Here is a 24,815-nt window from a genome sequence, read left to right as displayed (position 1 = left end):
GGCAACTGATATCTGCGAATAATTTTAGTCTCAGTTAGATCAAAAAGCGATTTTGTCCTTCTAAAATGTCTGCTCTCGGGCTCGCTTCACCTGGATACGATCACTGGAAGGCGTGACACCGCTTGCGCTTCAATTACCACCAACTCTCTGAGAACGTTACTAATTTCACTCTAACTGCGTGTGGCTGTCAGCGCTGATCTTTGTGAATTGGACTGATTTTACAATGAGGCTCATTTTCATAGAAAGGCGCCAATCTTGCACCGAATGTATGCATATTACCCAATTTAAATGCCTGCAATAGTGAAGGCACACACTGACGCTTCACCATTCGCGGGTGCTTTGTGGATGTGACAGTTTCTTTATCTTATTTGTGCAAAGCCACAACATCCTTTAGCGAATTCGCTGCAGAGGGTGAGAGTGAAACGTACAAAAGCATCATCACCAGCAAATTGTCCTTGAGCAAGGGATTGAATATCTAACCGCTAGAAAGGTACTGTACTGCAAACGTGTGTGTCTAGCAGGGTTCAAGGTCGCATGAGAGGCCCTAAAGTGGCCGTATGAGAGGCCCTGAGCTCTTAGCACCAACAGCTGATTGCATTCCTAAATAAACCCCATCGCTAAAGCATTACCACTCTCCTGTTGACACATTTGATTTGCATAACTGCTGGCAATACACAGCATGTGATTAGCAGTCGCATATTAAAGTTAATATTAGTGGCAATAGTTGACTGCCATGAGGGTTGCCATTGCTGCTGGAGAATTTACAAAACTGTGTATATATCATCATCCTCAACAGTGTACAGTATGTATCTGGAGAGGACACAAGAAAAGGAGAAATTCCAGCAGAAGCTTGTCTCGCATTGCACTCAGAATGCGGTGAAAAAGGTCCTAGGAATGAAAGAAATGAGTAAAATGTAGGATAGTTGAATCCAGAAAGGTTTAAATCAGACATCAGACATGAGCAATCAAATTCCTTCCAGGCTTCGATACGAATACACACGTTTGCCCGACCAAAACCCATGTAATCAAAAATTCATCTTCCCGAGCCAGGGTTCATCTCGCTTTTTTTACTTGTAAGGAAGATGACCACGTTCAAAACAACAGGACGTGCAAACACGATGTTTTCACGAAAATTTTCCACGATATGAAAATCTGCGCTCGACCGCCATCCTGCTGCATGACAAAAACCTCCACACGAGTAAGCATGCTGCACGCGCCGCTGCAAAATCAAACTCCCAAAAGCAAAGGGAGATTGCAGATGACACTGCCTCTCACTTAACAAAAAAAAAATCCATTTATCCTTTTTACACGATATGCAATTCCCTCCCACAGCTATTTTTTAAAAGTTGCCTTGTCTGCTCTATGTAGTAAATGTTGAAGACCAATTAGAAAGAGTTTTTTTTTTGAAAGAGGAATATTTTTTTCTGCTGCCACAGATCTCTGGCACCATGGAGACCCGTCTGAACCTAACTGACTTTGGAGAAATAATGATGCATGAAAGTTAGAAAAGCATTTATTTACTGGTGTACCAGTCAAACTTTTCAATAATATAGAGAATATGAACACAGCCAAAAGGTACGGTCACAAGTAAGCCTTCAGATCAGTGCTCTGAATAAACACACACTACTGCAATAATGTTTATGTCGAATACAAGTGAACTGCTGTTAAATTTTTTTTTTTCATATTGAACTTTAGCTGGATCCATGAAGATGTTGAGGCACTTTCCATGCTTGTATATATCTTGGGATGATTGCATTGCTTTTCTATTGTGTGATTTGTCTGTCTTGATGTCTGTTGCGTGGCTGTGATTCTATATTGGGATTGCTGAGTTCCTGTCTGCAAAACAAATTCACCTTCTGGTACTAATAAAGAAACCTTGAACCTTGAAAAATGTACTGCAACTTGTCCAAAACACAAAAAAAATTGTGACAAAAACAAACAAACAAACAAAAAAAATGATTTGCATTTAATCCAGAATTATGCAGCTCTAATCAGTATTCGGTTTTTTAACAGTGTTAACAGAGATTCAGGGTGGATTTTTTCACTATTGTTAACATTCCTGAATAAATAGGCGACTCGAACTACAGCATCTGAGTCGACTTCACGGATCTACCACACACAGCGGCAGGATGGATCAAAAAGTTAATTTCCTGCCCTGATGTAAATGCTGCATGAAAGGTCAGGAACTTGCAAAAGACTGCGTGTGTATCAACGCCGTGTGTGATATAGCCGGCGGCCCTGCTTTGCATAAGAACTGTTTTGCAGCGAGAGGGCAAATGTGTCACCGAGTGTGCTGGGGCGCGCTCGCACTGCAGGCTAATTCATGTGTTCTCACCCACCATCCACTTCCAGCCCAGGTGTCCTCAGAGCCGCTGGCTGCCGGTAAAACAGCGCCAGGCCACAGTTACATCACATGTGCCAGGAAATGTAAATAGGCATTATGTGTTAGGAGTGAATTACGAGGATTATGCATTCAAACCGGGGAAGTTTGATCCATAAAAATCATCAACAGGACAAGAAAAGATGTTTTTTTGGGGGGTGACTGGCCAAATCATGGCTACGACGGCATATTAGGGCCATTGTAGGGGGAAAATTTCTGAGAGTTTTCTAAAGTTGTAAATTTATGAAAAAAATCACACAAATTTATGAGAAAAAACTTGAAAATTCTGAGATTATAATGTCACAAATTTACAAAAAAAAAAAAAAAACCTTGGAAAAATAGTGTTTTTTATATGTTTTTTTTTGGTGAAGGAGCCACATGTTTTGACGTTGCGAGGTTGGATCAGCCACACGCACTGCCCACAATCACAATATTGTTTTCTTCTGAAGAATGTTACTAGAAATTACTAAATCTGATAATATAAAAAAAACATTTTTTTTTAAATTGTGACATTATAATCCCAGAATTTGAGGTTTTTTTTTTTTTTTTTTTTTGCATAAATTTAATCACTTTAATCTCAGAGAATATCTAAGTCTATCCACATTTTTCTCAATAATTTATGACTTTAATCCTGAAAATTCTGAGTTTTTTTTCTCTGAATAATCATAATTATCATTTTATTTCCCTACAATGGCCCTAATACACTGTCCTATGTGTCACTTAGAAAGTTGCAGGTATAATATAACTGGGCAGAGTGGGGGGGGGGGGGGGGGGGGGGTAGTTCAAAAATCTTTTATGGTATTACTAGTTGGATTTTTTTCCCCCCTTCTGGTTAGGGTTAAGGGAAAAAAAGTTTTTTTTATTTTGCAAATGTTTGTTTAGTTGTGTATGTTATAATACGGAGCTAACAAAGTGATACAGTAATTTTTCACTTCTCATTTCTCCTGCTGACTGCTTTTGGTATTGCACAGTGCTTTTATATCCCCTTACACACATACAAATGACCATACATAGGCTCTTAGGTACGTAGAACACACACACACACACACACACATAAAGCTGTGGTTCTGTTTCTCTGACTTTACATTATACTGTGTGCGTCTCTTTTTCTTGCCCATCTTGTGAACTGCTTTTGCATGTTTTCTCCTCTGTGCCTCGTATCTAGATGGTGATGTGATGGTTGGATTTTAATGTAGAAAATGAATAATCTATTAGAATGAAGAGCTGCAGGTGTGTGTGTCATCATTATGCGCGGCTGCTGGTTGAGTCACATGGCAAGTCCAAATGGGTTCGGACAAACAGATTCAAATTTATGCATTTATTCATCCAGTATTCGCGGTCAGTTGTAAAAATCATTCCGGTCCATTTTGAATGTAAGTGCATACTATATGGAGGCCTTCATTTTGAAACAATGCGCTTGCTCGCTATAATGATCTTTCTGGATTGCAGCAAGAGGGATTGGCGAGGCAGGGGTGACAGTGTCAGAAACAGCTCGGGTTTGATCCCTGCAACAGGAACAAACTGTAAACGAAGCGTCCAAGACACTCAAACACGACCCGATTCTTACTTTAAACCGCCGCGGAGAGGAGGCAGCGAGATGATTAACAAGTTTCAAGTCACTGCCCAGTATTAATTGCTTGAGAGATGTAACTCTAGTACAGCTGGGCTCTCCGGGATTATTTCTTTATCCATTCGTTAGTGTGCAACAGTTTTTTGCCATGCGCGGTGCCGAGGGGAACGACGGTTTGTATCCTTCAGGCTGTGCAGAGCTCTGCATAAGGGAAACAGAGTGTGTGTGCTGATATATCATGCAGTGTGGTGCAGGTCATGACCATGGACAGGGTCCTCGCTGCAGCCTACAGACTCTCACACACCCAGAAGTAGCTCAGCAACTATAATCAATACCAGTATGGGGTTACGCGGTAACGATTTTGTTCAGCGATTCTCTCGTAGTTAGTTCACTGTTCTACCGCAGAGATTACAGGTGGATTTTTTAAATTCATGTAACTTCATTCACTGCAATAATCCATAAATACCCCTGCCCTCCACTCACCCACAAACACACACACACATCTAAAAGCAGTAGAGCACTTGTACAATTTGCAGTGGTGCATTGCTAATGCTTTAGCACACCTGAGCAGATGGTGCAAGCTCAGAATCCCGTCAAAAGCAATAAGACACACACCATGGCAAAGTAAACACTGGAAACATGGAGGTGAAATCAGACCTCTTTAAAAATCAGTTGATCAGACAGTTAATGCCCAAAATGTCAATGTATTCCCTTTGAAAGATGAGGACATTAAAAATAATTGAACTGGTTTGCTTGAATGCTAAAAAAACACACCTCTTGGAAGGTAACACGCCCGAAGTATTGATTTTAAGAGAAAGTAGTTGATTCATTCATGAGCCCTGATGTCTTATATCTATAATACATGTGGTACCTCAGGGCCCTGCTGTTTACTTAACAAGGGAGTGCATTTCATAATACCGGTTCGTCATATGCAGGCAGCTGCTCTTTGTAAATATCTGATCTAATTTATAGGGTTCAGGAATGCCACGGTTCCGCGTTGTTATGGAGTTCAGGTGCATTTTGGATTGATGTCTGCCGTTTTTCCATTGAGGTGACCGCCTAAAGCTGTGTGAGTCTGCGTTAATAAAATGCCAATTGCCAACGGTTTACTGCCTATAACTAGCGGCGGTCCGCCCGGCTTCAGAGGAGGAGTGATGCAGGAAATTCCACACGACATAGCAAAGTCGGTGTTTTCCTTTTCCTGACATGAACCGAGAGTTTACATGGGCTTTTACGCACCGACTCCATGACCCTTAAAACCTCTCAGAACTGCATGGCTGGCACTGAATAACCTTTTTTTTTTTAGCCGGCACATACGCACACAACAGGTCATTTCATTTCTGTGTTTTATCCATCGAGCTGAACACCTTTACAACACAACTCATTGTATAAAATAGAACAAACTATTGCACTGAATGAAATTAAACTAAATCTTTCAATCATTACCACTATGCCAATGTCCTATGATTATTATTTCTGTGGGGATGCATGAATATACATGACTGATTGTGGAGCCCTTTATTGAAGTCCTTTAGGTCTTTTTTTTTTTTTTTTTTTTTTTTCCAAACGCTCTGTCAAGCTGAGCATTAAGCCTGAAAGATTTTCACTGTTAAGCACGGGCAGAATTATGGCCACATTGTGTCTTCCTAGTTTAATGAGAAAAATGGATCATTTTAATGAAGCCAAAGCTTTAATCTCGGTTCCCCAAAGCATCTGCTCTACAGCCCTCATATGAACTCGGCGGTACAGTAACAATTCATTCAGGCTTAAACTAGACCCTGACAACCTTTAGTGTAAACAAGCTGGAACTTTGCAACTGCACAGCTCATCAGTATCACTTCATTAGCCAAATGCAGTAAATGTACGGGGGCTTTGTCTCTGCGGCAGTGATGCAGGGAGATGTTGACAAAATGCAGACACAGTACACAGTACAGGAAGCAGACTAAACACTTTGACATCATTGGGGAGAGCAGGGATACGCCACGAAAGTACAAAACCCTCAGGCCCTCGGGGGAAAATCTGGGTGAGAAAAGAAGTAACACTCTTAGTTTTGTCGTGATGCCCCTGAGCAAGGCACTTAACCCCCGACTGCTGTGATGGGGGGGAAAAAAAAGCAGAATGTTGTGGCTATGCTGAGCGTCTCCCAGATGTGCATGTGTCTGATCGTATAAATGCAAAGCAGGGCGTGACTGACACAGAGCCTACAACATGCTCAGCAAACCCTCCTGCGTCAACACTAAACACCACAGAGGGAACCGTTCAGGCGAGATCACGACTCAACAACTTATCAAATCGCTTGTTCTCAGAGGGAAATGAGCAAAAACTGTATTTTAACACACTATATTTTAACAAGTTCAGTGGTGATGTGACATAGACAAAGCTGACAAAAGCGCACACACACGCACACACACACACGCTCGTGACAGAGGTACAGCCCACATCACTGCTCTCAGCCCCCCCTCCCCTGTCAGAGTGAACCCCATCTTGCCCTAAATTCCAGCTGAGAGCTGGAAGGCAGGTCTGCTTCTTGTTTCTGCTCGAAACGACACATCTAGTAAAAATGGTTCCTCCCTCTCGCCAGCTAATTGGCATCAAAGCGTAGTTCCACCACATACCTGATGGCGGTGGTGGTGGTGGTGGTGGTGGTGGGGTGTGGGGTGTCTCTGTGTGTAAATTTCAATTCTGGATGATGCTGAGTGCACAGAGGCGGCTGGCCGACCGCTCAGGATGACCCTGCAGCAAGTCAGCAGCTGCTGCTATGAGGCAAGAGGTGTGGGCTCACAGCGTGGTGCGTGTTTGTGTGTGAGCGCGCTTGTGCGTGTGCTATGTGTGCATGCGAGCACGTGTGATAGTGAGTGATGAATCACCACTTGGTGCACCGCCTTAACCACTAAAAGGCAATAAGGTGCAGAGAGAGGGTTTAGTAGTTAGGACCCCCACCTCTGGAACCACATGTGAGCCCCTGCTGGCCACGGATTGAATCCTTCTCTGCTGTGTCTCCCTGTCAGCCCCCTACTGTTTCAATAAGAAAAAAGAAAGAAAGAAAGAAGGTTCAACTTGAAATCAGGACGCTGAATTTGACATTGAGTTTATTTATACAGCAGTCACCACAAAAGCGTGTCAAAAGCCTTTACTGAAAACAAGCCTACCTAGATCTGTCTAATCAACCGTCAATCACACGAGAATATGATGCAATGCTGTTTGCAAACAAAACAAAGCCCAGGATAAAAAATAGCACATTCATATGACAAGGTGAAGATGCTGTGAGCCTTTTTTTTTTTTTTTTTTTTTTTACACAGGACCTTTATTTGGCTATCCAGATCTCCAAACTTAGTGAGAAATCTTGTTGGGTACCGAGGCAGCACGGGAAGAGGAGAAGTTGAAGAGAGCGTCCCCATGGGAGCCAATAAAGTCTCACATTATTATTGCAGACGTTATTTTAAGCCACAGTGAGCCCTAATGTTAGTCGAACTCAGCCATCAACAATCTCTGAGGTCAACCAGCAAACACGTTGCAAGATGAGTGGAGACCGAAGTACCTGTGGTCGACACCTTTTCTAAACAAGAGAGCCGGAGCTTAACGTTGGCAGGCTGCCGGTTTGAGGTCACAGTTTTGTTCCCATGGAGCAAAACCTGTATGTCAACACGTCTCTATAGAAACATTTGATCTGAGGCTGCAGAGTGGGAAGGGCCGAGAGGACTGAACGGCGTCTCTACTACAAGTTGCCATTTTTGAGCACCTGGCGCCTCCGCAGATATAAATAAAATATCAAGAGTGCAATGCTGTACTACACTGACGTCAGCTACCTCTTCTACTATGCACACAGTTACAGAATGTGGAATGCAATTAAATCGTGCACGGTGAGACGTGTAGTCGACTGTCCGTTGTGCAATATGTCCTGCGCTGCCCTATTGCAGCATATGTGATGCTGCAATCGGACGGCAACTCAATAAGATGTCAGGATGCATCTGCATCAGCGTTACTAAAACAAATTACTGTATTTTCACCGGGTGATTAAAGGCTGTCCTGCTTCCAGACATCGCAAGGCTCCAGAGGCAGCCGTGTCTGCAATAGTGCAGCGGTAAGAGTAAAACAAGTAAATATTTTGTCCCCTGCCAATGCTGCATCCTCCCTCCGATTGTTGATGGAATACTTGTTTCTGTTCCCGGAGCACTCTCCTAGTTTTGTGGACAGATCACAGATATTGTTGTTGATATTATCCTTTACAGTCACTTTATGTTGGAACGCTCCCTTTGAAGTGTTAGCACTGTGCATCATCTGACCTGACAGCAGCGAAACATGCAAAGTCAGAGGACACCCCACACGGCAGAATTACAGAATTTGCACACAAAAAAAAGGAGGTGGGCGTGGCCTGGCATGAAGTGGGTGTGGCCCAGTCAGTGTGAGACATTAATATGTTGTTCCTTAGCCCAAGACTATCTTTGTGTCAAAACTTTGCAGTGTTAGGCTAACCAATTGGGATCTTTTGTGGTATGCGAACTAGAGTTATCTTGTAATGTAAAAGGCAGCAGTTGCAAGTGTGTTTTGATTTAATGACTAAATAAATTTCGAGATTTTCGAGACTTTGAGATGATCGTTAAGTAAATTATATTGTGAACTACGCTGTCACACAGAGACTTAAAGAGACTTAAAAGCGGAGTGAAGCGTTGACTGTGTTTACAAGGTCTTTAGTATCCCGGTTTTGATCGGGTTTTTTAAGTATCCCGTTTTTGTGTTTGTGCATGTAAACACCATATCCCGAATTCAGAAACCGGGTTATGACCTTATCCCGGTTTCAAGAAACCCGGTTTTGCTACCTGGAGTACTCCAATAGAAGCCGGGATACTGGAGCATGTATACGCCTTATCCCGGCTTCTGACGTGACAGGCGCCAGAGTGACGCACCAGATAAACAAGCAACATGACGGCAACGAGAGCTTCCCACTTTTGGAGCGACGAAGAGAAGAGACTGAATTTTGCCTGAAAATAATGAACGAATTCAACATAACTACTGGCGCTTTTCCACTAGCACCTACTCGGCTCTACTCGGCTAGACTCGACTCGGCTCGCCTTGGTTTTGGTCATACTGAGTAGAGTCGAGCCGAGTCGAGCTGAGTAGGTGCTCGTGGAAAAGCGCCATACGTGTTTAGATGGCAGAAGACACAGAAACACCGACCTGTGTGACGCTGGTTTTCCACCTCGCAACGTTGAACAAGTTAGGTCGCGGTGTAAAATATTGAAGAAGCACTACTGAGTATTTACTAACACGCTAGAAGCCCGCTAGAAGCCACAGAGGTCTCACGTTTGTCTTACTTCTAAATATAATAAATATATCTTGCCACGTAAAAGACGCAACACGAGCCTGCGCAGAGAGGATGCAGTGATCAGAAAACGGGTTACTGGCATTTATCATGTATACAGGGATATGAATAACCGGGTTTCTCTGTGTTCCATGTAAACATCAGATCCCGGATATGCTCAAAGCCGGGATAAGCCTCAGAACCGGGATACTAAAGACCCAGTAAACACAGGCATTGATTGGCAGTAACAAGCAAGCCCTGCTGACCGACACACACCCCGCAGCACAACTTAACCCGACTCCGAGGTGAAGGAAATAACTCTGTTTCTCTGTCTGTTTCACCTCGTGCCCATTCAGTGCCGACGGTTTTCCCCGAGAATCCGTTTTGAATCAAGAATCGATTATGAATCAAATCGGCACCCAAATAACGTGGCGGTATCGAATCGGGAGATAAGCAGGTCCTCCGAGGCCAACAACATGAACACAATCATTTCCCACAACAATTTTAATCAAATTTAAATCCTACTGGATACCTTCATCTGTCAAATTGTGATTTTTTTCACCCCCATTTTCTTCTCCAGCATTTGTCTCAAAAAGAAACAAACAAAAAAAAATCCAGAAAAAACAACACTGCAAGGGCTATGAAAATCTAAGCACCTCTTCCCTGGCCCATGACCAACCTTCCTACCAAATTTGGTGAAAATCCAGGGATCCGTTACGGCGCTGCATGTGGAACGGATGCACACTGATTTGCAGCTCGCCCCCCCGCCCCTCCCTCCGCCCCCCTCCCTGTGCGATTTCATCAGGTGGGGGACAACAGCTTAGAAAGTAATCATGCACAAACCCCGACAGCTACCGCCTCAGTGAGTCATCAATCAGTGAGGGAATCCTGCTCCCTCATTTTTACTGGGAACAACCTTCATTAGCAGCACTGTGTGTGTGTGTGTGTGTGTGTGTGTGTGTGTGTGTGTGTGTGCATGTCTGTGTGTGTGTCTGTCTTTGTCTTTGCATCTGTGTTTGCGTGCATGTGTGCATACAGTACGTGCATGTAAGCCTTAGTGTCTACAGTATGTGTGTGTGTGTGTGTGTGCAGGTGTGTGTGTGTGTGCACGGAGGAGGGAGGGCGAGGTGGGGGGGGGGGGGGGGGGGGGGGGTGGAGGTCTGTCTCTTTTTCGTTTTCTGTCAGCGCTGTCTTTGTTGTTGTTGTTTATGCCGTGCTCTGGCACAGGAAGAGAGGGAGGCGCAGTGATAATCATAATAACACCCGGGAATAAAGGAGGGAGAAGAGATGGAGGAGAAAGAGGAGGAGGAGGAGGACGAGGGGAGCAGCTGGTTCTTGTTACTCTGCTGCCCGCACACATCACTGCAACAACTATCAGAATATAGCCTCCCGCAATTCCTTTTGTATCCATGTGTGTGTGTGTGTGTGTTTCTGCATATGATGTGCATGCATATTTCTATGTAGGTCTGCCATTGACTATGTACAGTATGCATGTGGGTATTTCTCAGAAGCCAAGCTTGTCTGTCTCTCTCTATGTGTGTGTGTGTGTGTGTGTGTGTGTGTGTGTGTGGTGCAAACCAGCACTCAGTAGTATTCAGCACTGAGCACTAAGTATTGCCAAGGGGAAATGGGCAGATCTCAGGTCCCCAAACTGGCTGCAGATTTAATTTGCAGAAGAACAACTTGATTATGTTCTCTTAGGCAAAGACAGACGGGGGATCTCTGCGGCATCAGGCAGGTGAGACACACACACACACACACACATCGCGACAGAGCTTGTTGCGATTTATACAATTTAACACGCGCTGTGTGAGCATTTAGCGAGCGCTCTGATCCATTTTTTCAAAACCCTCACAGTGCCATGAGTGCATGCATTTTATAATTTTTAATACGAACTGAAACCCCGGACCTGTTCTGCAACTGTACCGACTTCAACAGAGTTTAATCGTCACAAGGTTCACGTTCATTTCCAAAACCGTGTGAGCAAATATCATTAACTGCAGCTGATCATTCAATATCGTAAATAAAAAGATAACGCGCATAGTGCTGTGGGATAGGCACGTCAGGCAAAAAAATCGATATTTGACTTTTCAAGGACAGCCGCATTTTGCACAACTCTGCCTTGTTTGTTTGAATTTCTGCCTATTACATCTCAATATTTCTCCGCATGAACTTGAAGTCGGAGGCATAACAGAAATAGCCGACTGCAGTGACCCTAAAGAAATCCTTTTCAAATGCCAAGAGCACAACTGAAAACTGGAGGGAAATGATGGTATCGGCGAGCCCATGCATGATATATATATATATTTTTTTCCAGATAAATAGTAGGTGTTAATACGCCTCAGACTGCTGGTTTGTGCTCCTTGCGACTCTTGTGACAGTTTGTTTGTGACAGCTGAATACACCACGGGGGGAAAAAATGTGCACTTGACCTCCACGATGCCCTAACGCTATCATAAAAAAAGATTGTATAACCGAACATACCTGAGTGACTGCAATGTCACGCTGAAATGAATCTGAATTTTAATAACACCCCTGCCTTCAAATAGGCTACTGTGCACAAATGTTCAGGCCCTGGGAAAAAAAAAAAAAAAAAAAAAAACTCCCCTAGTCTGTTATTCCTCCTCTAGCCATGTCTACATTTTGAATTGTTGTTTCTGTCTCAAGGCTTGAATCGCGGTTACACTGTGATGGAAATGAGAAACCAGACGACTGGCAGATGCAACCACATGATTTATGTTTTGTAGTCTGAAACCATCATTTTATGGCGAGCCGGAGTGAATGTGCACAACCAGGCTATGAGTCCAATTTAAGGCGCTCATTGGTGGCCGACACCATATTGCCTGCGTTCTCATGCACGCATGCTGTTATTTTTCTATTTAGTCCCCGGCGCTCAGTGGTGGTGGAAAGGACATTCGTTTTCAGCAGTGTGTCGCTCTGGCATTGCTTTTTTTTTCTCCCCCTCATCTATGCATGTAATAATGCAGGTGACCGATACAGTGCCGTAACATCATGATCATATAATTTCTCCAGTGTTGAGGTTATTGTTATGACAGATTCACGCTGAATAAACGCTATGAGACTTGGAAATCCTTCTCAAGCTCGCTCTGTGGATCTTCAGGTGGCCGCTTCCCTTCGAAACGACCGCGCATATTTGAACCTGAACACACCAAACTCACACGTGAACAGAAGCGCTCATGTTATAAAATTAAATTATGCAACTACTCCCATTTTTTTTTTAAAATTATGTGACTATTCCAATATCTGAAAATCATGACTCACCCTTAGTTTTTTTCACAGCGTTCTTTGCTAAAATCTTTAAAAACACTGTGACTGCCAACATTTTAAATTGTGTAATTTTGTGCGAGTGAGTAATATTTTCAAAGCGTGGATATTTGACTTTGAAAACAAACCTTGGAAAATATTCTCTCAGAGGATGATCCGTGTTTTTATCGGTCTATGTGGTGTTTCTGCACCGCAATATATGGAGCGCTGATGGCACTGTGACCGAGGCACAAATTTACAAACTCTTACGCCCCAAACAGTATCTGATTCCAGACATGAAATAACATTAAAAATGGGCAAAATGACATATTTCTATGGACATAAGAGAAATATACCCAATATGTTAATTATTTCTGTCAGTAAAAACAATTCTCAGCAGCTTATTTATTTATTTATTCACAGTTTACCTGCCCTTGATATGTGAGCTAAAAAGTTAATTGCACACCTCTAGCACCAATCCTGTGGTTTTCTTAGTTTTGAGCACCGGCTGTCACACGGGGTTGATAAATAACATGTTGCTACAAATTTTCCAAAGAGGGGCACGCTGCCACCTGACGCTGATATCCACAAAGAAAACTGGAAGAGATGCGACATTATCAAAAACATTCTGACAACTGCTTCACGAGGACGACGGGCGAGGTAAATTAAAGATTACATGCAGTTTGGCAGCTGGGCAGATTAAAAACGTGTGCGCGCACGATTCCTGACAGCAGCAACAAATCGCAGTCAACACGACGTGCACGGTGTGTTTAGCCCGGCCAGACCGACGCCGCGTTACTGTCACTCCATCATATCTCTGAAACATCTTTTGCACGTTAGTCTGCTGCTATGCTTTATTAGCCTGCTTTATGAGGCATTAGGAATCCTATTTTTCAAACTCCAGCAAATTAATTTAATGCAATTTAGTTATCTTTGCATATTAAACAGAGATGGCACACTGGAAAAAAAAAGGTTTGTGGTATTATTGAGTAGTATTTTGGCTGGTCAGCGTCTCAGCATGCACGTTTTCTGTGAGAAACACTGACAGTCAAATGTGACGGCACACATGGAGCAGAAATTAAGCTCAGGCTGTATTTAGGATGCAGTTTCTTCTTAAATACAGCCGACATTTCCCCGGTGGTTTTGTCCCGTGTGAGCGTCTTGTAGGCAGCGACTTCCTGCTTCCTATTGGGCTGCACCACCACCACATGATTATTCATTCTGACTAGAGGACTTACACTGCCATTTAACTTGCACAGGTGTCCCTCTCTTTGCCCGTTTCAGGCAAGATAATTTGTCATGTCTCCTCAACAAACACGGTGCACGTGTCTGTCTGTCTGACTGTCTGTCTGACTGTCTGTCATGGACAAACTCCTAGGGAACCGTCAGTGTGCATGTTGACAACAGAGAGTGGACAACAAGAGATTCATGCCTTAGCCTTCTTCACAAGGTCTATTTAATATGTAGACCAGAATAAGAAGAGATATATAATTCACATTTAGACGGGTGCCAAGTAGGGTTGCAAAATCCTGGGAATTGTCAAAGTCACCCTGGGAATTAACAGTACTATCTGGGAATTAATGGGAATAAAGTAAAAATTTGCTGAACTGCAGATAAGTCTAAAACAGGGAACTTAAAAGTAGTTTAAAAAACAAAACAAAAAAAACATCTTGCGGCATAGTATTGGTTAACACAACCGGATTTAATGCAAATTCAGCTGAATTTTGACCCTGTGTGTCCCTCCATCACGTGCACAGATCATGTCCAGAATCCTGCACACAAGACCTGCACAGAGAAATGCAGAAACCAGAGGCCCGAGAGGCTTGAGAGGAAATGCTTTCATAATCAAAGTCAAAATGTCATTTTTTAAAATTTGTACTAGTTTGCACGCATGTCTGCTTATGAGAAAACTAAAAGTTTATGTTTGCACATGATACAGTTTGCATAAAGTATCCCAAAATTCCAAGTTAATTCCCATGAAACGTTTCCAACTTGGAATATTTCCCCATCTTAAATTTACATGGAAAGTTTTTTTTTTTTTTTTTAATTTATTTTAGATTATTTTTTCAGCATTTCTGATTTATTTTGACAATCACAGTGGAGAGACAGGAAAGGCAGGGGAGTGAGAGGGGATGACATGCAGTAAAGGACCTGAGGTCGGATTCGAACCCCCGGTCACTGCGATCAGGACTGAGCCCTGGCACACGGTACGCGCTCCTAACCGATGAGCCACCGGGGCGCCCAGAAATTTCACATAATTTTTCCACTCCTTTTCAAGCCCTGTGCCAGCTGATTTACAAATATCTGCAGCCTGTGACAGGTTTGTAGATGTGACCAGTGCGAGGGGAGATCAGTGCGTGATGTGTGCTGCTGGAGATTCACATCAACAGGCGGCTGCTGGCTCACAGGGAGCCGATAACAGAACTCAGCACAAAAAAACAAAAAAAAAAACAGCCCAGTGACTAATGATTTCTGTGTGAGGGATCTTGGTTAGCATCACAAGCACATTCAACAAGACAAACTGTGTGCTCCAGACACACACACACGCATGCATACACACACACACACAGACACACACACACACACACTGCCCTCTGCTGGAAAACAACATGAGCTCAAACAGGTATGCTGTGGAAATCAGACTGCATCTCCTCCATGGCACTTTTTAGAGTGTCATCACTTACTCAGCAAAAAAGTGAGATCAACAGGAGGATTTAGTTTAATTTATATGATGTTGAATGTCAAAAGCAAACCTCTGCAGACCCTACAGCTTAAAAAAACACACAAAAAAAGAAAAAGTAGACTCATAAACTCATTGAGGTTCGTCTGATCTTTGATCGGTGAGTTACAGAGGCGGCCGAGTTACATCACTGTGAAGCCGGTGGCCATGCACTCTGACTCCCAGTTTCCCCTGTATGTTTCCCAACTCAGACCAGCACACTCGTCTCACACACACATACACACACACACACACACACACACACTCCACAGGAAATGTTTGTTGTCTTTACATTTCCGCGTGCCGTTATGGGGAACCAGTGCTGGCACACACACTTTCAAGTTTCAAGTGAAATGTCAAATCAGCAGCATGAATCACCGCGGCTCCTCCCTGCTGTCACTGTGAATCACTCTTTCCTCCGAAGCGAGTTCGCTAAAACAATACTGCAAAACAATTATCATGTTTGTTTTAATCCGCCTGCAGAGCCAGAAGGCTGGGCTTTAATGCATCAGGTAAAACTGGAAGGCTAAGTCAGGTAAGTTGTCACACAATACTACAAAAAAACGGAAAGCACGACTTTCTGGTATTACAGCTAAGTTGAAAATAACTAAATAAAAATTAAAAATGAGAAAGATTTGCAAGGTCTTTTTGCATGAGCTCTCCAGCAAATCAACCCTTCCACAATGAACGCCAGTCACATCAACAAGTGCTGCATTTCACTAAGACTCTTAAATTTTTATAATCATGGTTCAGTAATTACAACAATATTGCATGTAGGGGGAAAAAAAACTTAATCTGATGTATAGCCAAGGGGTTAATTTCACAAAACACACTGCATCTCTTTGGAGAAATCCACTATCCCTAAAATATAGAGGATTTAATACGTGCACGTTTCATTTTGTCAGCCAAGGCCTAAAGCTGCCAACTTTATGTTAACAGTAGTTTTGCAAGAGTGGGTGTGATTTTTTTTTTTTTTTTTTGCCTGTAAGAGGGAATACTTCATTTTAGAGAAGGAAAAAAAAAAAGCCCTTCCCCTTTTACAGAAAAACGCTTAACAAACATGTCACTGTGCCACATGCTTTAAAATTCTGTGCAGCCGCAGAACACATTAAGCGGTGCAATAAACAGCAGGGCACCTTGTTGTGTTGTGCTCTGAGCAGGAAAACAGCAGACACAGTTCGTGGACAAACAGAGGGTGGGATTTCCTCTCGTCTTGCCTGGCTCCTGCCTTGCATTGTCTGTTTTTAGATGCTGGCCAAGTAACGGCTAGCCAGGGGAGAATAACAAAATGTGGCTGTCATGAAAAAAACACACACACATACACACACACTCACACACATACACAGAAAATCACAGCACACGCAGACACACATATGCCTACATGCACGGCGACACACACAAGTCCAAATGAATCGGCGCACCAGTTATTATGGGCCAATGCTGTTATTTCATAAATATACCGGTACACGTCTTTGTTGATAAGCACAAAAAATAGATTTTTAATTGTACACAAGCTTTTAATAAAACCATTTTTAGAATCTGATGCATACATTTGTATTTAGTTACACTGAGTAACAACAATATCACTGATACATGCCATATCTGTGATTTTCCTCACAAACATAACACATTGATTAATCTAAGAAGGTATATGCTTGCAGGGGAACGCCCCACGCTGACACATTTTTTTTCCGTGTCCCAGGACATTAAATTCAGTGTTTGTGAACTTGCATCGTTCTTTTATAAAGCTGGAAAATGAGAGTGACGGCACTGGGTTGTAACATCTGACGCTGATCCATAATAAACAATGAACGGCGCAGTGACTTCGGCGCAGAAAGCAGAATTTAAGCCTCGCCTCGGTAAATGTACTCTAAGAAACATCTTCCAAGTCCACAAAATTGTTTCCAAATCCTTTTTTTTTTTTTTAATAATAGGTGCCACTCCTATTGAAGACCAAGATGACCAGAGTCAAAAGTTACTCCTGTGTGTTTTGCTCTGAATGTGGAATTCATTCAAAAGTCTCCTGTCAGATGCAGGTGTTTTACAGGTGGGAATCACCAGAGGCCTCACAATACGATGTTATCACGAAATGATAGTACTGCAATTTTAAACAATTTGCAATATACTTTGTAGTGCAATATATTGAGATTTATTACCTTTTTTTCAACAGCAAATTATGTCCCCAAGGGAAAACATCTGTTTCATCCAATAAGATAAAGTTTCCATTCTGTTCATCTCACTTCAGTCATTTTTACTGCAGCAAAACGGGGCAGACTGACCAACTCTGTCGTAAAAACCCGTCATAAATGTTGCATCGATTCTTGGCGATACAATATCGATACTTAGCGTCTGTGTATCGATACAATATTGCCACAAAAAATACTGCAATACCATGCTGTATCAATTTTTTCCCCACCCCTGATGGTTTTCCCTGCGTCCTGCTGTCCTGTACAGTAGAGGTAGGATAATACATTGATAACTCAATATATCATAATACTCTCATGTAATACATTATCGATACACTTGTGCCAAGTATCGATATTTGAGCTTTTTTCTTTTGCACAGATGGCAAGATTAAAAAAATGAAAAACACGACTGATTCCTGCTTAAAGGAAGATTATTTTGCCTTTTCCAGTGTATTTTTCTTTCCTGTTCAGTTACAGATTACGGCTGAATATCTTGAAATATATCGCATATTGCAGAATTGTGATTCCATCGTTATCGTGGGTAAAATATCGTGCATATCGTTATGCACTTTGCGTGTTATGCAGTAAGTCTCAGTGCCACCGAGAAGAATTGCTGTGCCTTTCCGCCGCCAAATTGTTTTTTCTGGTTTTGGAAAACGAATGAAAGAATAACTCATTGAGTCAGTCACTTAAAGGCAGACGATGCAGTTTCGAACGGAAGGGCACACCACTTTGTTTACTAATGTTGAGGCTGAGGAAGGATAAACCTCTCGGGTTCATGCCAAGGCTAATAACCCACAGAATTAATGCAGCACTTTTAAACGCCTGTCTTAAATCTAATCGTTTGACGGCAAACGTACAGAAAAACATAAGCAAATGGAACAGAATGCTCTATATATTTTGGGTTGTGGCGGGTTAAAGAGGTGCCCTGAACCCCCGAGGCACTTCAGAGTTACATTCTTTTGAGAAATGAGCGGCATTCATGATTGTTTGCATCACAACAAGGTGGGGCGGCCTCCCATTTAAAACTGCAAACGATGCAGCGTGGGATGCACAGACTCGCTTTTCTTTGCATTTTACATGAGATCTTGTAGTCCTTGTGCCGGGTGCATCACTCTACATGTAAATTCAAAGTTTTTATTCCATCTGCGCCGGCCTCACCGATGCAAACTCCTGCCATACGTACCGGCCTTGGCAAATGAAGTGCTTCTTAGTGCGTCTGAATGAGCCCGGGCTTCCACAGCAGCCGTGTGTCTGGGCTGATTGATTAATGGCTTCACCAGTAGCTACTTGATGCCGCTGCAGTCCCACAACACAGCGGTTAATGAATGACACTTAACAGACAATTACCACCGTGAACCTAAGTCCCACATGGCCATAAACACACCACTAACACCACTGCTGAAGAGAGGCTGAGAGGGCAACGAGGGCGAGCCCCCCCGCATCAGGTTAGAAGAACCAATACACACTAAACTACAACACAACACTGTGTATCTATTGTGAAAACTGTTACCTAATGATTGCTGCTCAGTATACACATTGAAAAAAAAAATTAGATCTTTAAATTACTATTTTTTGTAAGGGACTGGGGTGGCTAATTTAAGGAATTTTGTTTACCATGGCATTAACACGGTCAGGTTTAGAGGTTCAACTCCCTATGCAGCAGGGTTAGAGTGGTAAAATGGGCCAACATAGGTCTGTTACTAAATAATTTAAATGAGATGATGCTTAAAAAGATATTGTTTATAGTCAGTGTGGTCCACCTCGAGAATTTTGGATATGATAGTTGATCAGAACTAAACAGTTTTTTTTAGGAACTCTGAACTTGATTTGATTGTGACCTTTCTTTAATCGACCTAATTTTGGGGTGTTTCTGCTTTATAGGACAGGTGCGGTGGAGAGAGACAGGTAAGTCAGGTCGCAGAGAGACAGGGGGTGACATGCAGCAAAAGGCCCAGGGCTCAAAATGAAGCCGAGTGACTCTGAGACAAAGACTTTTTTCTTTATGAAACGTGGTATGCGCACTACAAGTGGACTACTGTGACAATTTGGCAGGATTCCACACATACACATGAAAAATGGGTATCTATAATTACCATTACTACAACCACTCTGGATAGTTTTAATTTCCCACAGTCTAAAAGCTGTTTTGGGGTCTTTTTCAGCCTGCCAAGGTGATAATTTTGGGAGAAACACTAAATATTTATATATTTTGGAGGTTTTAAACACAGTATGGAAATGACCAAATATCATCTATCATCAGCCTCAGTCCAAAATATTGGTATTGGCATCAAAAGTGTTTACAGTTCAAATCCTGCTGTGTAGTTTCCCACCACAGTCCCAGGACCTCCTGCCCTGCAAATTTTTGTTCCACCTTTACTGTTGCATATATGGCCCGATGACAGGTTGCACATTTTCATGCAGGCCCGGTTCAGGTAGATGTGCTTTCTACCGTGAGAATAAAGCTGGAGCAAAAACGTGCACGCATGCAGGAGGTGCTTACTGACCGGTTGGGGAAGCACCTGCGCAGAGCATGGTGCTAACACGGCCACGGTTGGAGGGGCGTTTCCCTGCGTAGCTCAACATGTACAGTTATCAGAATTAGGAGCTTGGATCCCAACCTATACTTAACATGTATGCTCACTCAGGATAAAAGAGTAAGCCAAATGCCACATAAAAAAGAGCTAATCCTTGTTAAGGCAGATGGTTACACAATGCACACTGAATGATGTAAAAAAAAAAAAAAAAAAAAAAAAATCCTCCAAAAAGTGCATGTTTGTGGAAATTCAAGGTCACGGGAATAAGGAAATTTTAACAAGGCAGTGAACATTGCAAGGATTCAGGACAATAAAGCTTAGTCTCCCTTCAACCAAGGCCAATTAATGTTACAAGATAAGGCAAAAGAGGGTTCAGAGGGCTAATTGTGTGTCTGACTATGAACTATTCCCATTACAAGCACCTTGATTTCATTATATGATGTAGGAACTGCATAGTGAAATATGACAAAAAAAAATACTGCATACTAGTCTACTGCAGAAAAGCCATTCCCCTCACTTCAGTTTTTAGTTTTCTTATGTTTTCTCAAAGTAGACCTCTCTTACATGATTATTCACTGGTTGCAGGAATATTCTGCACCTCTAACCATTGCACTTACTCATAATGCTGATCTAGGAACTGAAACTTACTCCGGGGTTTAACACACTATAAGCTGTCATAGATAAGAGCGTCAGCTAAATGACTAAAATGTAAATTTAAGGCTCGAAGACAATAATGTTTAGACTCCCTCCCTGTTCAAAGATAAGGCAAAAGACTGGCTGACAGCCTACGGGATGATATTAGAAAGCATGACGTTTTCAAGTAACCACACTCCACTGTTTGCTGGATTTAAAGCTGCTTGCTTACGGCGCATTTGTTTGGCCCAAGACACTGTTTACCCGGCTTGTGTGTTCAACATTTCTCCATCCGTGGCGATGAATTCTCTCTTATTCTTTGCACGCCTCATGACACATGACAGCATGTAAGTCAAGCTTTTTCAACACTGTGTTTTAAGACATGGGCTAATCCACGTGCACCGGGAATTGTCCACTTGAACTGACCTGCAGAGCATCTTGCACTTTTCCCAGCTCTGGAATAAAATGAGAGCCTCATATTTAGGATGCCAGGCGATGGCACCCCTCGTTCTCATTTTTTAGAGTGTGCAGACTTCCCACAGCACTCTCAGTAAGTAAGCACTACATTACTACAATTATGGGACTTAAGACAGATGCACCCAAAAATAATGAGGTGGAATATTAAGTATTAAGGAAGAATTTTGCTTGGCTCAGTGCTAAAGTCACACTGCACGGTGGGGGGGCGGCTGTGAAAGCTCTGCAGAGACTGCTTCTCAAGGATGAAGTCTGGCTGCACCACCTCATTTTCCTCTTTAGTAAATTGGCCCTCCTCTGGTGAGGCTTGTGTACCTAAATTGATTAAAGACTCTCTCCCTGGCTTTCTGTCTCTACAACACACACACACACACACACACACACACACACACACACACACACACACACACACACACACACACACACACACACACAACTGCACTTAAACTATCATTCCTTATGACTTAAGACAATGAACTTTAAGTTACCAAGTTGTGGACGCTGAAAAAGGACCCAGCAAGCGGCTCTATGTTTGAGACGAAGTTAAGAAAGAGCGAAAAACAGACGTGCGCTAAGTTTTAGTCTGTTACACCAAACCGGAAAAAGTGATATGTAACTAGTATAGGTTAAAAATGCATCGCTTACCGTTACCTCCGGCAAATCGATTTACTATTATCCCCGTCATGTCCCCATCGTCCTTTACCGTTTTCATCCTGTTTCTAGTCGAATAAACTCCACTGAAGGCGTTTTCTTCTTTTTTTCTATTGAGGAAAAAACACACAGTAACCTCTGAACTTTGTTGTTTGCTACTGTAACTGAATGAACTAAAGTAACGTTGCTATGTTACGGACGCTCTGGCAGCTCGCTCTCATCACCAGGTGTTGCTGACAGCACGCGCCCGCCGAGTGCCTGCAGCGGCGGCCCCGCCCACCTCCACAGGCGCGAGACATCCCTGCCTCCTCACGTGCCTGGTGGCGTCCTTCGCCTTGAGCGGCTGTTTGAGCCTCCAGCGTCCCAACATCACATCACATCACATCACATCACATCACAGTGTGCGTGTTATTATTGATGATTGATTTGATATTCAGAGAGGAGCCCGTGCGCTGCATTCACCTGCTTGTAACAGGTGAGTGTGTTTTAAGCAGCCGTCACCCTCTGCAGGTGAGCAGCCGTCACCCACCGGCTCTCTGTGAACAGCTCAGCCGATCCCAGGAGGCTCACACGGGGATACTGGTGCAGATCCATGACCTCCTGCACGAACATGATGTGAACTTTTCAAGTCGAGTTCAGTTTATTTCGGTCTCCACAACATTATGCACATAAATTTCCATCAGTGACTAAAAAAGTAGGCTAAGAGACCTATACATATAGTGCCTGTGCTTTTTACCATTGTATTGCAAAATGAAACATGCCAATAATTATTTTTTTAACTTCCAAGTGACATTTTTTTTGTTCTACACTGAGACCATTTGCTGCATTAACGCCTTCAGCTGAATTGCTTTTTTTTTTTTTTTTTTAAATTCCTCTTTAACTTCTAATGTGTGCATGTGTATATATCTATATCTATATCCAGGGGCACCACCAGGAATTTTGGGCTCCATGGGGGAAAAAAAAAAAAAAAAAAAAAAAAAAAAATATATATATATATATATATATATATATATATATATATTTACTCAATGATGATTTCATAATTTTATATTAGTGTTTACCTATTTTTTGGGGCCCCTGTCAGGCAAGGGCCCTTCGAATTGTCCTAACTTTTCCCCCATATATGGCGCTCCTGTCTATATCCATGCAGCCATACATATATATGCAGGGCCTATACTTAGAGAATGTTTTATTAAGGGTATGCTGACTGTAGAGTGTCATGATTAAAATGTCCAAATTGCTGGAAGTGTATGCTGACTTTTCAGATAACAGCCTGGCTGGTAAATTTGTTAGATTAGGCCAGCAGTCACCTTTCAGCAGCACATCTGCAGATCTTAGACTGAACAATCTCCAAACACCAACAAAATTCATAACACCGCATCATGACTATAGCATAACGCATGAATGTCACAGCTTATCCGGTATTAGTAGGACTACTATAGGAACATGTGGTGCTTTACCACTGGATTATGTTGTTGTAACTTTTTTTTTTTTTTAAACATTGAACATCACAATACATAACCCTTCCATTATTGAATTGTATCTCCAGAGCCCAGCTGTCCAGATTATGCCATTTTTTTAAGCCGCGTTCACCAGCTGTTGGCGGTCAGAAGAACTGCTATGAGCTAAGTGCTGGGAATTTTCGTCTGTGGCTGATGCCGTACGTTTGCATCCTCTGCCACGGGGGGTTCCCAGAGGGTTTCACGTTGAGAGGGGAAGCTCTATACCACACACAGCTCTCGATGGTGAAAGCTGAGAACCACAGGCTCTATCTGAGAAGCTTCTCGGCTGTCGAGGTACTGCAGGTGGAGAGCATGAAACCTCAGATCATATCAGTTCTTGCCCACTTTGATCAGTGAAGTAACAGTTGAAACTGATGCAATCCTCATTTTGAGGGGGACACTGAATGCGTTAAAGGACACCTACAGAATCCCTGGGCCAAATTTTGGTAACCACCCATTTCCAAAACTACAAGTTGATGGTGAAAGAGTGACGCTGGTGAATTTTGGCATGAATTACCCAAGTTTACATTTTGCCCTGCTGGTTGAAGGAGACTACTTTGCATAGTGTCAGAGATGAAAGAAACATGAACCATAAAGGCTCAACATTGTAAGAAACACAATAGCAACCACAAGTTCACAAACATGTCTTTTTTCCTCATCCTCCCGTGATTTTCTTTTTAACTCTGTCTTTATTGCTCTGCCATATTTGATATTTCACAACTCCTCTCCAGGTGTTTCACCTCTCTTTGAGTTAGAGAGAATCCCCCCTGCTCCTTTGCTCTCCCTAATAAGCTAGAGAGAGATTCCTTGGCAGACATCTGCTCCAGATGGCATTATTACACTGCGGTTTCACAGTCAGCCAGCTGAGGATCCACCACCGGCAGAGGTGGCTGTCCCACCCTGCGCCCACCCATGCACATCAACACAAACATATGGTGATGTTATGTAATGCTGTGGTAGGTACCTGCAAAAACACGCAACGTGTTACAGGGCGAGAGTGAGCAGTGATCACCCAACAAGTTCTGTCTTTGTGTTGTTTCCACATGGCACAACTGGGTAGCATTTAGTGTGCCGTAAAAATCATTCGATAATATCTGAAGTCTTATTTAAATTCATTACACATTGTGTTCAAGGTGTGGTTTCCTTTCCATTGATGTGTTGTCTACAGTTTAATCTAGAAATGCAAAGGGAAGTGGTGGAGTCCTTTGTATTATACCGTCATCCTCTTGGCTCCCTATGCCTGAAAGAGCCAGCAGAGAGATTTGAAAGCCACACGACTGGTTCAGTTTAAAAAGAGCTCAAAGCCGTCGTTAGGACTGGATGATGCTTTGACTAAATTTGATTTAGCTTAAGGACTGCGGGAGGATTTCAGTCTCCGCTCCCTGTTGTTTCTCTCCTCCCCTTAAATTTTCTGATGTGATCTGTAACTTATTATGATTTTTTTTTTCTTCCTTTTTATGACTCAGTGTGTTGCCGCTGCCTTGGCCTAATCTGCCTTGTATGGGATACCTGTGATCTCAACATGAAATAATCATAAACAACAGCGAGCAATCTATAAATAACGTTCACAAACTAACACCATCCACGGCTATCATTCAGG

At 42.7% G+C, this 24,815-nt stretch overlaps 1 protein-coding gene across 1 annotated transcript in view; it reads right to left on the bottom strand.

Moving 5' to 3' along the window:
• slc4a11 (solute carrier family 4 member 11) overlaps positions 1–21,907 on the bottom strand; it is a 107,099-nt gene extending 85,192 nt beyond the window's left edge. The window contains exon 1 of the mRNA XM_030044553.1: positions 21,708–21,907. Coding sequence (XP_029900413.1) covers positions 21,708–21,774 — 67 coding nt within the window. The 5' untranslated portion in view covers positions 21,775–21,907. The remainder of the gene's footprint in view (positions 1–21,707) is intronic.
• Positions 21,908–24,815: the final 2,908 nt, after the last annotated feature.

This window comes from Myripristis murdjan, chromosome 22, assembly GCF_902150065.1.
Source record: "Myripristis murdjan chromosome 22, fMyrMur1.1, whole genome shotgun sequence".
Classification (NCBI taxonomy): domain Eukaryota; kingdom Metazoa; phylum Chordata; class Actinopteri; order Holocentriformes; family Holocentridae; genus Myripristis; species Myripristis murdjan.
This window is presented reverse-complemented; position numbering and strand designations above follow the sequence as displayed.